The 15,771-nt window shown below is 40.2% G+C and overlaps 1 protein-coding gene across 3 annotated transcripts in view; it reads left to right on the top strand.

Moving 5' to 3' along the window:
• Window positions 1–15,533, top strand: part of PHACTR1 (phosphatase and actin regulator 1) — a 1,877,004-nt gene extending 1,861,471 nt beyond the window's left edge. For all 3 annotated transcript variants that reach the window (XM_044064898.1, XM_044064897.1, XM_044064899.1), the window contains one exon: window positions 14,462–15,533. In XM_044064898.1, the coding sequence (XP_043920833.1) occupies window positions 14,462–14,477 (16 nt within the window). In that variant the 3' untranslated portion in view covers window positions 14,478–15,533. The remainder of the gene's footprint in view (window positions 1–14,461) is intronic.
• The last annotated feature ends 238 nt before the right edge of the window (window positions 15,534–15,771 follow it).

A 15,771-nucleotide genomic window follows, 5' to 3' on the forward strand; every position in this document is an offset into this window, starting at 1 on the left:
AATCGAGAACATTTGGCTGCTCAGCTACTGAGTCTAAGGCTAAAGGAACCCAGCATGCCCAGAAAAGGGATGGTGGTAACTCTGTAGGCAGATGGAACCATCCCATTAACCCTGCAGACAGCATGGCAGGTGCTGTGGGTGTGAATGAGGAAGACAAAGGACAAGACAATCCATCCCTTGAGGACCTCAAGTCTCAACTGGAATTATAAAGACTGGCACTGGAGATGAAATGTCTGGAACTCAAAGCATCTGAAAAAACACAACAGCTGGAGGTACAAGGAGAATGTGGCAGCAAGGTGAGGAGAAACAGAAGCAGCACTATGAGTGAGGGAGATGACCATCCTTCACATGGGCATATGAGTCATGGAAAGGGAAACATCAAACCTTAGATAACCATCACAAACTTTTCTCAGAGTATAAAGGCAGGGATTTGAAAGTTTTATACTGACATTTGAATGGGTGTATAATCAACAGCAGGTCAACTAAGGGTGAATTTTAAACTCCTCTACTCATGAATAAACCGATGCAAGAAGTTTCAGAACTTTGTACTGTTCATTGCTTAAATTATACAAAAGTTAAGGAATGTTAATATGTGTATTTTGAACTGATTCCTAAAGCACAGAGAGAGAAATTTAAAGCACACAGAAGAAAGGCAGATGGCCATGTGAGGGACTATAATGCAGAAATCAGTTTCATAGGAGGATAAATGTATATGAAGTCACCACATCTGAAATAATAGGTGCTCCTTTGGTGAGGGAACATACCCTGTGTTCTGCCTGACGGCATGAGCATCCAGTTGGCAGACCAGGACTATAACTGCTGATTAAATAGGTTACAGCTGCATATGATGGGAGGTACATATCAACTGCACATTGATATAAAAGTACCCATTGGGCAGCCTAAGCCATCACAGCAGATTGCACAGGCAAAGGAGAAGCCACTGTTTCTGTTACACAGCCAGGTCCTAGGGACATATGTTTTAAATGTAATCAAAAGGAGCCAACACACTATTAATTCCAACTGAGGTAGAGTAGGAAACAAACGCCTGAGGAATCAGCAACTGGTGTGAGTACTATGACAATGGTGGGTTGTCTAGAGATAACAGCTGTACCAAGCTACTGAAAGGGTCTGTATGCTATCCTAATGGAAGGGAAAGAGCCACTACCAAAGACACACAACCTCAGAAATAACCATTGTTAAGCCTGCAGTGGACAAAGAGTAACAATATTTGCCTGGGCATTCTACTCCAGTTATGGCCTTGGGAGGGCTACCTTTTCAGATGTTTTCATCAGAGTTTATCTGGATTGGTAAGTGGCCAAGGCAGCAAGCAAATTGCTCTGTTTGAGGATATCCTTGCAGATGTCCTAATAAGGAATCATTTTGACAATGCAGTATCTTGTGTGCATGCGGTTATATGCAGCTTCTAGTCATGGAGGCAAACACATAGGAGGCCCACACCTTTAACTGGAGCTGGTGATATGGCAAATTCAGAGAGGAACTGATCTTCAGGAGCAGCAGCCAGGAACTGAGCCGCAGAAGCTTGAAAGATACACTGCTTCACTTGAAAGGGGTTGCTTCAAGGGGAAATGTAGATGACATTAGTCTAAATTAGAGACACCACTGGCAAAACGCACCATGCTTCTTTTGGAACTGGAGATGGGTGGGCCATCAAGAAGGAGAGGGACAGGCTCAGATCTCATATGCTATTTTACAGAATTGTATGGAGGTAGCCAAGGAGGATCCTGATACTCAAGGCATGAGAATCCATATACTGGGGAAAAGGAGAGTTTAGGGAATGGACCCCTAAAGGACAGTTAGAAGGAGAAACAATACACCAGCTGGTAGTACCTAGGACCTAATGACAGGCAGTTCTGACCATAGCCCACAATATTTCTTTTGCAGGCCACAACATAAAGAATATTAAATTATGGTTTATGCAGAATTAATATTATACAGGTATTGCAAAGAATGTGACAGGGCATTGTAAGACCTGTTAGAAGGGCTAAATGGCTGGTAAGACAAGAAACAAAACTAAAATTGCTTTCATGTGTTTACCTGTTATTGATGAACCATTTCAAATGTTAACTATGGACATTCTGAGACCTCTTAACATCCAAAAGCACTGCAGGTAAGAAATATATCCTGGTGGTGGTGGATTATGCTATTAGATATAACAGGTGATAGCCTTGTCTTCCATTGAAGAAGAGTAAGTTGCATATGCTCTGCTAGATAGTTTCCGAAGGGTAAGTTTTCATTCAGAAATACTGACATTGGTGCTAACTTCATGTCAGACCTGCTGGTATATTTATGGAAACCTTGTGGGTAAATACTACCTGTACCACCCAGAGACCAGCAGTTTTGTGTAGCTTTAACTATACACTAAAGGCCATGTTAAGGGCATTATCAGACCAATTTAAGAGTGAGTAAATCAAATACATGCCTCATCTCCTCTTTGCATACAGGGAGGTGCCCCTGAAATCCACATTTGTTTATCTTTAAGATATTGTATGGTCACAGGGTGATGATTCCAATCGGCCTACATTGTAGTGAGTGGGAGGGTTAGTGTGATTCCTAGAAGGAGGCTGTTGTGGAGTATGTTGTAAACTTCAGGTCTAGGCTTAAGGAGCTCAAGAAGTTGCTCCAGGGTCTGCTGGCACAAATAAAACAGCAAAAAAAATCTGTTATGACAAGAAAGCCAGTAGTAGAGAAAATTCTGTTGAGCAGCAGGTGTGGCCATTATTCCTGCTGGACACAACAAGTTGCAGGTTTTCTGGAAAGATCTTTTCACTATTGAGTAAAATGTGAGTGATGTTAACTACATGACAGAGCTGCCCGGCAGGAAGCAGAAACCTACACTCTTATTATGTTAACATGATTAGCTCTCTCATGAAAGACAGGCCTTTATATTCAGAATTTGCAGTAGGTTGCAGGAAAAATTGGAGATGGATCTCCTCAGTGATGCTCAGTCTGACACCTCATTGGATAAGGAAGGTCTTTCCCAGCAACTATCTCCTAACCAGGTTCAGGGAACTTGAGCAGTACAATAGGAATTTGGAGATGTGTTTACTGATAATATAGGGTGTAGCCACCTGGTGGAGTACTAAGTGGACACAGGATCCCAGCAAACTGTCAAACAAGCCAGAAAGAGTTAGGCAAAGCCTGATAACAGGAACTCCAGGACAAGTTAGCATTGTGAGTAATCAAGAAGTTTGACCATCTTTGCACATCACCAGTTGTACTACTGTACTTTTTTCCATCTCTTTCAACTGTCTCGTTTAAAAGCCCGCATTTGCGTTTGTTTCCCATCTTTCCTGTAACTAGTCTAGTCCAGATACAGATTTGCTGTATCCAGGACTGTTTGTAAGCTTCTGAGCGGTGCCATAAAGTCTGCTCTTCAATTTTTGCCTTAGATCTGTTAGTTTTTTCCTGTCCTGCATTTTTACTAGCTTATTAGTCTAGCATTTTACCAGACATTGTAGCACACAAAAGTGCTACCAGCACTAAACGTTCTACAAGGAAACAGCTCCAGTACTTATGATGAATGCCCACCCCTCCAGGCATGTCTAAAGGTTGGTTCCCTGTGCTTTCTCCTATTAACCTGGTGAATTTGGGCATCCTGAGGCAATATACCACCTGCCTCATGTACACTGACAACCCTCTCTTCTTACCTCCTAACACTCAGACTTGCAAGAGATGCACTTATATATCCATACTGGAAGCCATGCACTCTCCAGCCAAGACCAGAATAGCAGGTCAAGAGGAGAAGGTCAACACTTGCACCACACCACATGGAACATATAGCCCTCCAAAACACACACCAGCACTGCCCTCACATAAAAACACAAACCACACACCCACCTTCACAAAGCCTCTCAATAAAAATCTACCCAAGCAGCAGAGACCTCCAAGGCAGAAATGCACTCGACCACCACAACACAACACTAATCACAAGACACATAACTCTCCTAAGCAGTGTGCCACTCAACCACAGCCCCAAAGGCAAAACAGCATGCCCAACACACTAGTCATAGGTGACTCGACAGTGAGGCACACTGATGTCCCACTCACTAAGTTGAATAAGGAGAAAGTAACAGTCAGCTGCCTGTCAGATGCCAGGATCCACCATATAATGCACGCACTCAGGTCCCTCAGCAACAAGAACAAATATGACTCTGTCATTGTACATATAAGTGTGAATGACCTGAGACGTACCTCCCTGGACTACATGAAAAGAGACCTGGAGGAGCTCTCAGATTATGTAGCCCAGGCGGGTATGACCCTAGCCCTGAGCAGCCTCCTACCATCACTCAGAATGATACTACAGTACAAGCAGAAAATAATTGATTTCAACAACTGTCTGCCTGGGATGACATGATTAACATACCTTGATGCTTTGCCAGAGATGGCCTGCATCTGCCACCCCTGAGCTTCCGGATACTGACCAAGGCTCTTGCCACCCCTACAGTGCCTTTTTTAGGTGGTGTTCCAAAGACAAAATTACCACCGTAATAGCTGCAAACAAATGCAATCTGAGGGTCAGGCTGCTAGCCTACCTTGATTTGGCCAAGGCCTTTGATATCAGTCCCCACTCAGGAATCTTAGAAAAACTCACTAAGCTAGGCATCAACCCCTATATAACTAGGTGGGTTGCAAACTGGCTCAGAGACAGAACCCACAATGTGAAAGTAGCTGACTCCAAGTCAGATTCCTGACCTGTCACGAGTGGAGTCCCACAGGGTTTGGTCCTGGGTCCTCTCCTGATTGGTATCTACTTCTCTGAAGTCCAGGCCAACATAAAGGGATTCTGGCTGACAAAGTTCACAGATGATTGCAAGCTGGGAGCTATTATTCACTCCCCAAGTGATGCTGACATCCTACAGAAAGGCCTCACTGAGACCAACAACTGGTGTCAGAACCATGGCCTTAAGCGCAATGCCAAAAAAAAAAGTGTCATATCCTGTTTGAGAAAAACATGGTTCCCATGAATTACCACATCAATGGTAGTCATCTGAACACAGAAGGCATTATAAGAGATCTGGGAACACAGGTTGACAGCAACCACTCTTTTGACCACCACATTGCCACTGTGGTCAGAAAGTTCTTGTATGTGGCACATCTCATTACTAACGGTTTTGGATCCAGGAAGAAAGAGGTCATTGCATCCTCTACTCTTCCCTCATTAGGCTAATCATCGAGTACAATGCCCCATTTAGCATGTACCTTACTAGACACTTGCAACAACTGGTGACACCACAAAAGTACCTCACAAAGAGGACCCCAAGCCTTCAACATTTGTCTTATATGGACAGACTCAAAAAAATTCCAGCTATTCTCTGTCTCATATCACCTACTTAGAGGCGATCTCTGCTTGTCTTGCAAAGCCGTGTCTGACCCAGCTCTGTTAGAAGTGCTACATCTAAAGAAATCCCAATCCCCCTGCACCACATGCTCCAGAGACCTCAACCACATTACCACAATCAACAGAACAAGATGGAGGGACAGGTTCATAACCCAGAGACTGCCCATGCTATGGAATAGATTTTCCATACATGTTAAACAGAGCACCTCACTGGCCTTCTTCAAGAGTAATCTTGATAACTGGATGGGAAATAGAAAATTCACCCCGGGGATCACTCCAGTGGCTCTATTCAACAGAGGCACTGAGAAATAAGGTCGGGTGGCATGATGCCAGGGTAATCCTATGGGCTAGGCTTATAAAGGCTCCAGGGCCATTAGCCTAGTACACACCTATGAGCCTATGAACCTAGTGCCAAAGAAAGACGGCAGCACCAGCCTGTCTGTGGACTATAGGACATTAAACAGTTACAAGGAGTCAGATGCTTACCCTATGCTCAAGACATATGAAGGCTTAGAGATGCTGATTGAGGTTAAGTACATAACCAGTAATGACTTAAGTAATGTTCTCTGTCAGTGTTTATGACTTATTTTAAGTTATACAAGTTTACTAAAATGCCCATTCAAATGAAGAATGACTGAGAAACTTTACAGTGACTGCTGGACTGCATCCTAGCAGGAGCAGGAGATTATGTATTTTCTAAGCTGGATGGTAGTGTTGTCCTCAATCAGCCATAGTCAGAATATGACTAACATGATCCACATGGTAGGGAGTTGCTGGACAGGCTGCAAAGGACAGGACTAACTATTAAGTCCTACAAATGTCGGGGGTTATATCAGAGGTCTATCATCTAATTCACATAGTAGGTGGTAGAAAGAGTCAGACAAGGTCGAACACATTCGGCCATGAACTACACCTACTCCAAAGAAACAGGTGAGGTTATTCATAGGGATGGTGTGGCACTGTAGCAGGTCCCCTCCACTATGCAGTGATAGTCACTCCCCTTAGAGACCTTAACAGTAAGAATAGAGCAGATAAGTTTGTCTGGATTCCAGCCTGGGAGCAAGCATTTCAAGTACTCCAAGGGGTTTCAGAGGACCCCTGTTATTATGCAGTTCTGTTTGCAGTGAAGGTAGTTACATCCAACTATGGGGTGGGGCTGTACTTAGCCAAATTGTCTCAGAGGGGGAAAAAACAGCCTACTTTGAATTTGAGCCACTGACCACAACTCAGGAAAGAGTTTTTGCAACTATAGAGGAGTGTCTGGGCATAGTCTAGACTTTGCAAAAGAACCAATTAAAATGGTTATATAGGGGGAAGTGGGCAGAATGGAAAGCTTCTTACATGGAGTACAGCCTTTCAGTTCTATAACAGCTCAGAAATGGTACTACTAATGCCAATGTAGATGGTCTGACCAGAAAGAGACTAGGAGAGTGTACAAAAAGACTTCATTCTTATGTCAAGCTCCTCTTCTTCAGGGATATTTTCATAAAACTTCCTTGAGGTTTTTGTGGGGAAAATATTGATGCCATGGGAATGAAACTGATGCTTGCACTTTTTTCCCTTCATAATTCAGACAACATATTTGTAAGCTATATTTAAGCTTTGTAATATCTGCAAAAGAAACTGTACTATACCACCGCATTTATAGGGTATCTCAATGATGACAACGGATTGTATTTGTTCTTTTATATAATCCAGAGAAAAATATATATGGAACCTATAATGCTATTCAGCTGGAGAATGCAATAATTGCTAAGAGGTGTTACTCAGGAAATAATTACTGGAATGAATGTAACTGCAGGGGAAGTCATAACAAACCAGCAAGTCAGGAAACTCTTGAGCTTAAGTTTGTGAAAAGAGCTATGAACTAACAGCATATATGAAATCTCATAAGTCGTTCTGCTGTTTCCTCAGTTTGTGAGAATGAAGTCAGTTAATAACCCATATTTCATGTGAAACTATTTTGTGCAAAACTTGAAAAAGACAGTCATTCCGGTGGGAAGTTTCTGTTTTACCAACATCTGTGTAAGCTGCTTTTCTATAATCTGCCAGTATAATATTTTAGTAACTTAGTAACTTAGTAAGTTTTAGCTGGTAATATTTAGAGTTTTTTTTTCTCTTAAGAATCCTCTCTGGGCAATTATTTTTATATTCTTTGTACAAATATATTTAACTGTACATGTTTAATTTGTATTAGTTCCAAATCTTTTATTTTCCATGTATTTGTATTATTTATTCATTTTTAAGATCTTGTGGCTGGCACTACATATGTATTGCTGTTACCTAAAGAATAAGTAATGTTTAGCACTGTAAGTTGTCAAGCTGCTGGTATCCACTTCAAATTGTCTACAGTGTTCTGCACATTATTGATTGTTGTTTAATTTTATTTTATGAGTTTTACGCAATGTTAGGGTAGTTTGTCTCTAGCGATATCTAGGGCCGTGGCTGCAATATCTTGCTGTGGGGAATTCTACCAGCTTTCACTGGGAAGAGAGTGTGAGTGTGTGTGTGTGTGTGTGTTCATGGGAGAAAATCTGTCTTATATGCGACATGATGTCACTTGTGTTGGACCACAATTACATCTTATTTCAAGGAGAATACTTCAGGCAGACCAGGGGAGTGGCGATGGGAGCAGCCTGTGCTCCCATCTGTAATTTCTGGTCATGGCAGTGGGAATCGAAAGTGTTTTCAAGAGTCCCTATTTTAAGGACATCGCCCTGTATGTTAGATACCTCGGCGATATATTTATCTTGTGGAAAGCATCTGTAGAGACTCAGCAATTTATGATATATCTCAACCATACAGTGGAGTTCTTACAATTTCATACAGTACAGTCATCGGGAAATTTCTTATCTTGACGTACTTCTGAGCAAGAATGAAAGTGGATTTACTTCCAGTACTTATAGAAAACCAACTTTCTCGAATGACTATGTACATTACAGCAGCAATCACCCACCACATGTATTCCATAATGTGTTAAAGGGACAATGTATTCGGGTGGCCAGGATGTCGTCCAATATTCATATCTTGGAATCTGAACTTGGAATAATTAGAGATATGTTCAACAAAAGATCTTACCCTGAAAGTATGGTCACTGAGGTCATAAATTATGTACATAAGCAATGGGGTAGAAAATATCCTCCACTATTAGGTACCTACAAACCACCCATCAGAGATGGTATACACAAAACATCATTGGGTAGGACATGTGTTCTCATGTATTCCCCAAGTATACACATCATTAAAGATATCTTGGAAAGATATTGGCATACCTTGATGGTCATAGACAAGGACCAGATTTTGGGTAACAAACCAAGATGCGTATACAAAACAGCTCCCAATTTGAAAGCATTATTAGAGAAGGGTAATCACACGCACACAAATTCACCTACCTTCACAGGCACGGTTAAATGTGGAAACTGCAATCAATGCAAATACATCAACAACAATAAGAGCATTAGACTAGATGATGTCTGTCACACCACTATTAAATGTATTAGGGGAAATTGCAAAACCAAACAAGTGGTGTATTTGGCTGTCTGTAGCAAATGTAATGCCCATTATGTGGGCAAAACAGAGAGGCAGCTTAACAGACGTATATATGAACATCTATATAGAATAAGGAGGCATGATAATAAAAATGCATTGTGCAGGCACATTTTGGAAAAGGGTGAAGATCATAGCTTTTTATTTTCAATTATTGAACAGGTAGATATTACCCCCTTTGGAGGGGATTGGAAAATGAAATTGTCATCGTGTGAAAGTAAATGGCAAATATTGACAGATTCTACGAGACCACCTGGTCTTAATGATTTTATTAGCATAAAACCCTTCTTAGCTTTAGAATAACTCCTCACCATCTACTTGTTTTGGTTATGAAATTTACATTCATATATTTTTATCATACATGTTTATACATTTTTATCATATATTTAAATATTTATATTTTGTATATATTACATTTATGTTTTTATGCATTAGAGGGACTGGATGTGGTCGACACATAAGTTCACTTCTATATATATATATGTATTATTGACTTGGTTGGTTCTGACTTCCAAAAAACACCATTTGCTGGTTGCTTGTTGATTGTATATGTCCAATTATTACGGGTTGTACTAAAAATTGTTGAATTTAGGGGCATATATTTATATTTATATTTACATGTATACATTTTATATTTAATTTTTCCCCTACCAATGTTCCTTGTAAGTCTTATGTTTTATTGAGTGCACGAGAGTGTTTACATGCCATTGAGTACTTTGTCTTTAAAACATTTGGCGCCTTTTTAATGAATTTTAATGATTTTTAATGATTTAAAATACCAAAAAAAAAGTGTCATATCCTGTTTGAGAAAAACATGGTTCCCATGAATTACCACATCAATGGTAGTCATCTGAACACAGAAGGCATTATAAGAGATCTGGGAACACAGGTTGACAGCAACCACTCTTTTGACCACCACATTGCCACTGTGGTCAGAAAGTTCTTGTATGTGGCACATCTCATTACTAACGGTTTTGGATCCAGGAAGAAAGAGGTCATTGCATCCTCTACTCTTCCCTCATTAGGCTAATCATCGAGTACAATGCCCCATTTAGCATGTACCTTACTAGACACTTGCAACAACTGGTGACACCACAAAAGTACCTCACAAAGAGGACCCCAAGCCTTCAACATTTGTCTTATATGGACAGACTCAAAAAAATTCCAGCTATTCTCTGTCTCATATCACCTACTTAGAGGCGATCTCTGCTTGTCTTGCAAAGCCGTGTCTGACCCAGCTCTGTTAGAAGTGCTACATCTAAAGAAATCCCAATCCCCCTGCACCACATGCTCCAGAGACCTCAACCACATTACCACAATCGACAGAACAAGATGGAGGGACAGGTTCATAACCCAGAGACTGCCCATGCTATGGAATAGATTTTCCATACATGTTAAACAGAGCACCTCACTGGCCTTCTTCAAGAGTAATCTTGATAACTGGATGGGAAATAGAAAATTCACCCCGGGGATCACTCCAGTGGCTCTATTCAACAGAGGCACTGAGAAATAAGGTCGGGTGGCATGATGCCAGGGTAATCCTATGGGCTAGGCTTATAAAGGCTCCAGGGCCATTAGCCTAGTACACACCTATGAGCCTATGAACCTAGTGCCAAAGAAAGACGGCAGCACCAGCCTGTCTGTGGACTATAGAACATTAAACAGTTACAAGGAGTCAGATGCTTACCCTATGCTCAAGACATATGAAGGCTTAGAGATGCTGATTGAGGTTAAGTACATAACCAGTAATGACTTAAGTAATGTTCTCTGTCAGTGTTTATGACTCATTTTAAGTTATACAAGTTTACTAAAATGCCCATTCAAATGAAGAATGACTGAGGAACTTTACAGTGACTGCTGGACTGCATCCTAGCAGGAGCAGGAGATTATGTATTTTCTAAGCTGGATGGTAGTGTTGTCCTCAATCAGCCATAGTCAGAATATGACTAACATGATCCACATGGTAGGGAGTTGCTGGACAGGCTGCAAAGGACAGGACTGACTATTAAGTCCTACAAATGTCGGGGGTTATATCAGAGGTCTATCATCTAATTCACATAGTAGGTGGTAGAAAGAGTCAGACAAGGTCGAACACATTCGGCCATGAACTACACCTACTCCAAAGAAACAGGTGAGGTTATTCATAGGGATGGTGTGGCACTGTAGCAGGTCCCCTCCACTATGCAGTGATAGTCACTCCCCTTAGAGAACTTAACAGTAAGAATAGAGCAGATAAGTTTGTCTGGATTCCAGCCTGGGAGCAAGCATTTCAAGTACTCCAAGGGGGTTTCAGAGGACCCCTGTTATTATGCAGTTCTGTTTGCAGTGAAGGTAGTTACATCCAACTATGGGGTGGGGCTGTACTTAGCCAAATTGTCTCAGAGGGGGAAAAAACAGCCTACTTTGAATTTGAGCCACTGACCACAACTCAGGAAAGAGTTTTTTGCAACTATAGAGGAGTGTCTGGGCATAGTCTAGACTTTGCAAAAGAACCAATTAAAATGGTTATATAGGGGGAAGTGGGCAGAATGGAAAGCTTCTTACATGGAGTACAGCCTTTCAGTTCTATAACAGCTCAGAAATGGTACTACTAATGCCAATGTAGATGGTCTGACCAGAAAGAGACTAGGAGAGTGTACAAAAAGACTTCATTCTTATGTCAAGCTCCTCTTCTTCAGGGATATTTTCATAAAACTTCCTTGAGGTTTTTGTGAGGAAAATATTGATGCCATGGGAATGAAACTGATGCCTGCACTTTTTTCCCTTCGTAATTCAGACAACATATTTGTAAGCTATATTTAAGCTTTGTAATATCTGCAAAAGAAACTGTACTATACCACCGCATTTATAGGGTATCTCAATGATGGCAACGGATTGTATTTGTTCTTTTATATAATCCAGAGAAAAATATATATGGAACCTATAATGCTATTCAGCTGGAGAATGCAATAATTGCTAAGAGGTGTTACTCAGGAAATAATTACTGGAATGAATGTAACTGCAGGGGAAGTCATAACAAACCAGCCAGTCAGGAAACTCTTGAGCTTAAGTTCGTGAAAAGAGCTATGAACTAACAGCATATATGAAATCTCATAAGTCGTTCTGCTGTTTCCTCAGTTTGTGAGAATGAAGTCAGTTAATAACCCATATTTCATGTGAAACTATTTTGTGCAAAACTTGAAAAAGACAGTCATTCCGGTGGGAAGTTTCTGTTTTACCAACATCTGTGTAAGCTGCTTTTCTATAATCTGCCAGTATAATATTTTAGTAACTTAGTAACTTAGTAAGTTTTAGCTGGTAATATTTAGAGTTTTTTTTTCTCTTAAGAATCCTCTCTGGGCAATTATTTTTATATTCTTTGTACAAATATATTTAACTGTACATGTTTAATTTGTATTAGTTCCAAATCTTTTATTTTCCATGTATTTGTATTATTTATTCATTTTTAAGATCTTGTGGCTGGCACTACATATGTATTGCTGTTACCTAAAGAATAAGTAATGTTTAGCACTGTAAGTTGTCAAGCTGCTGGTATCCACTTCAAATTGTCTACAGTGTTCTGCACATTATTGATTGTTGTTTAATTTTATTTTATGAGTTTTACGCAATGTTAGGGTAGTTTGTCTCTAGCAATATCTAGGGCCGTGGCTGCAATATCTTGCTGTGGGGAATTCTACCAGCTTTCACTGGGAAGAGAGTGTGAGTGTGTGTGTGTGTGTGTGTGTGTGTGCGCGCGCGCGCGCGCGTGTGTGTGTGTGTCTAAATAATAATTTGCTAGAAAGGCAATTACCATGGGTAAGGGACACTGAAAACACTCACGTTCACAGACAGAGTGGTGAAAAAGAAAGTTGGGGTGCTATGCCAAAGACTCAGCTCAGTAAGTGGTCAGTGTAAGACTTAGTCTGGGTGTGGATATTAGAAGCCCATTCCAATAGCAACAGTATAACCCCTTTATTCTCTTAATTTTATTCCCTGTCTGGAGCTGATCATCAGCTCCTCTCCTAATTCACCGGATCTACTGGACTCATATTTAACCTTCCCCAGGCTCAATCCAACCAATAACTGGGGCTGATGAGGAGATCAAGGACACTGGTGTTGCATCATAGTGCTGCTGGGGAGTCTGTATTAACCCATCACCACTTGGTAAACTTGTGAGCACCACAATTCCTGCCTTTGGGAGGTGCATGCATGCTTCCGTGCATGTATTCCCTTCCCCTCAAATAGTATACCACTTGAGTGCATAGCTTGCAACCAAGGCTATGAGTCAGCCAATGTCAGCTATTCACTGCCATCCTCCCCAGTCCAGTCAGTCCAGCAACCATGCTGCTAGTCAAACACAATCATCTGGACTGTAGTAAGGGATTTATTCCTCTGTTCCACCAGGATGGGTCTACACTGTGATGGGTTACTCCATGTATGCACTTGAGGCCAGGATATGTTTGATGTCAGTGAATCAGATCTCTGTTCATCCTTTCTACTTTAAGCCGTTGGGTGCTAGTGTGCGACTTAAAAGACCATCCTCCTTGTAGCCATGTAACATTTAGTTAGACATGGTGGGATTCAAACCCCATCAGTTGCCATAGCCCCCACTCACTTATTGTAACAGAAAAATGTGGCACAGTTTTGCATTAATCCAAAATAACTTATTTTTCCCCTTGTTTCTCTATTAATGGAGCTGTAGCCTACCACAAAGTGCAGCCCTACTTTGCATACAGTCTGCACAAAGTTCTCAGTATTTTTCTTCCAGACTGAGGCTTACTTATGATACCTTGTGTACTATCCATATCAAATGCAGTCAGTATTGTTTCACTCAGCTGCTCCACTTTATGCTCCCACCTCACAACACAAAAAAACTTTGCTGGTGATGTCCAGTCTCCATAATAGTTAGCAAAACTCAACACATTTGTAAACCTCTTCTTATACGTTCATAGGTGTATACTAGCCATGAAACTGATAACTGGTCCTATACAAAAGCTTTGTCTGGAAACATTAGCAATTTTGACGTGCACATATACAGGCTGCTGAGATCCAATATTTCCTGAGGGCCAGAGTTTTCTTTGGGACCAAAAAGAATCTTGAATAAACCCCAGATGCTCTCTGGTCTGAAGGGACCTCTTGGTTGGCTCTTTATGAAAGTAGGTTCTTGATGTCTATTCTGGCCACCACCTTCTGATAGGGTAGGACATCTGGTAATACTGGAAGGTTGGTTTGATTAGTTACAAAAGGGGGAGATACAACCTTTGGATATTATCTCCCTTACTCATCTGTCTTGTGTAATGGCCAGTCATGCTTTCCTGGTACAGGTAGGGTTGACCCCCAACTACCCCCAGAGTTATACTTAACTTATACTGAAGATTTTTTGTCATTAGAAAGAACAGTACTACTGTGGTAATTGTGTTTTTCTTCTTCTTCTTCATGAAATAAACAAAAATAAACCTTCTAATATGGAGGACAAGTGCAAGTGAATGTTTGCATGACTTAAAATTCAGTTGTGATTCTCATATATGATTTTCCTTATAGTACTTCATCTAACTGTTGTATTTTTTTCTTTACTAGGTTTCACAAACCTTAGCACTTGTCTGATATATGATACATACCTGCCATGCTGTTTCTTTACTTCATTTTCAACAACAAACTGTAAGTGTTTAGATTATTAAACAACAAGCAAAACAATAAAATCAGGCTTTACTCGTCATCCTATTTTGTTAAAAAGTAACGTACTTGGATTTGTTGGATCCTGTTGTTTCAAAGAATCCACTGTAAATCAGCGGTCTTTAATGTCCATGTAAGGAATGGAACACTACAACCTGCCACTAGTTGGTGAATATGTAATCATTGGTTTCTTGTGCTGTATTATTTATCAAAATGGGAAATGCGTTGTCACTCATCATTCTTTTTTTTCCACAAATGCACTTTGTGATGACTGTCTAGCAAAATCCAAGCCAGCATTTGTCATGTTATTCAAGACTGGAGAAATGAGGAAAAATAGACAAATGCAGCAAAACATCTGTCTCGTGTCAATCAGGATTAGTAATAAGGAAGGGTTCAAAAACAGTACCATCCCCATCCAATGCGGACTCTGCTTTACAAGGAATGCCTTTATTGGGAGCATTCATTTTTACTATAAAAAATGTTTTATTTCATCATTTAAATCAATATATTAAGCTGGTCAAAACTGTTGTTACTACATTGTAGGTAAAGTACTAAAGCAAAATGTTCCATTTTTTTAATTTATTTTATAAACTAAAGGTAGCTTAAGAAAATCAGTGCTATAGTAACACATTTTGCCTTCCAAATACTGCCATTATTGTAAATTTCAATCTGCACTGTAAACAATGTTTTAAATGTTTTTATTTTAGAAAATGTAACAGGCAGGTCACATGTTTCATTTAATATACTGTAGCAGGTGTACTAAAAGGTATTTCAAATTTTATTGGAATGTTTAAATGATTGCTGTTTGACATATTCAGAAATGACGTGATTTGTTTTGAAGCAAATTAAATCTACTAAAAGAAGGTTTGTGTTGACTAAATGCTAGGTTAGCTTTACCTCTAGCTTTGTTACATGAAGGATTCAAATCACTAACATGTACTGAATGCAATAAAATAGATGGATTTAATAAATTAAATATGTGTCTTTTACTTACCAGTATGAATGCAAAATGCATCTTGTTTATTCTGAACACAAATATAGTATGAATAGATGGATGTCTAAAAGCACAAGTCAAACTGTGATATTTAAAATCCAAGTCGGGTCATAGTGCAGAAGTGCTATCATATGATCTCCCTGGAACAAAACATTTTTACCAATAATTTGTATTGTTCAGCTTGTGCAAAGCCTCTGGGATTTCATATAGAACATTTTGC

The sequence above is a fragment of the Protopterus annectens genome, chromosome 3.part0 (assembly GCF_019279795.1).
Source record: "Protopterus annectens isolate FY-2018-M chromosome 3.part0, PAN1.0, whole genome shotgun sequence".
In the NCBI taxonomy this organism is placed as follows: domain Eukaryota; kingdom Metazoa; phylum Chordata; order Ceratodontiformes; family Protopteridae; genus Protopterus; species Protopterus annectens.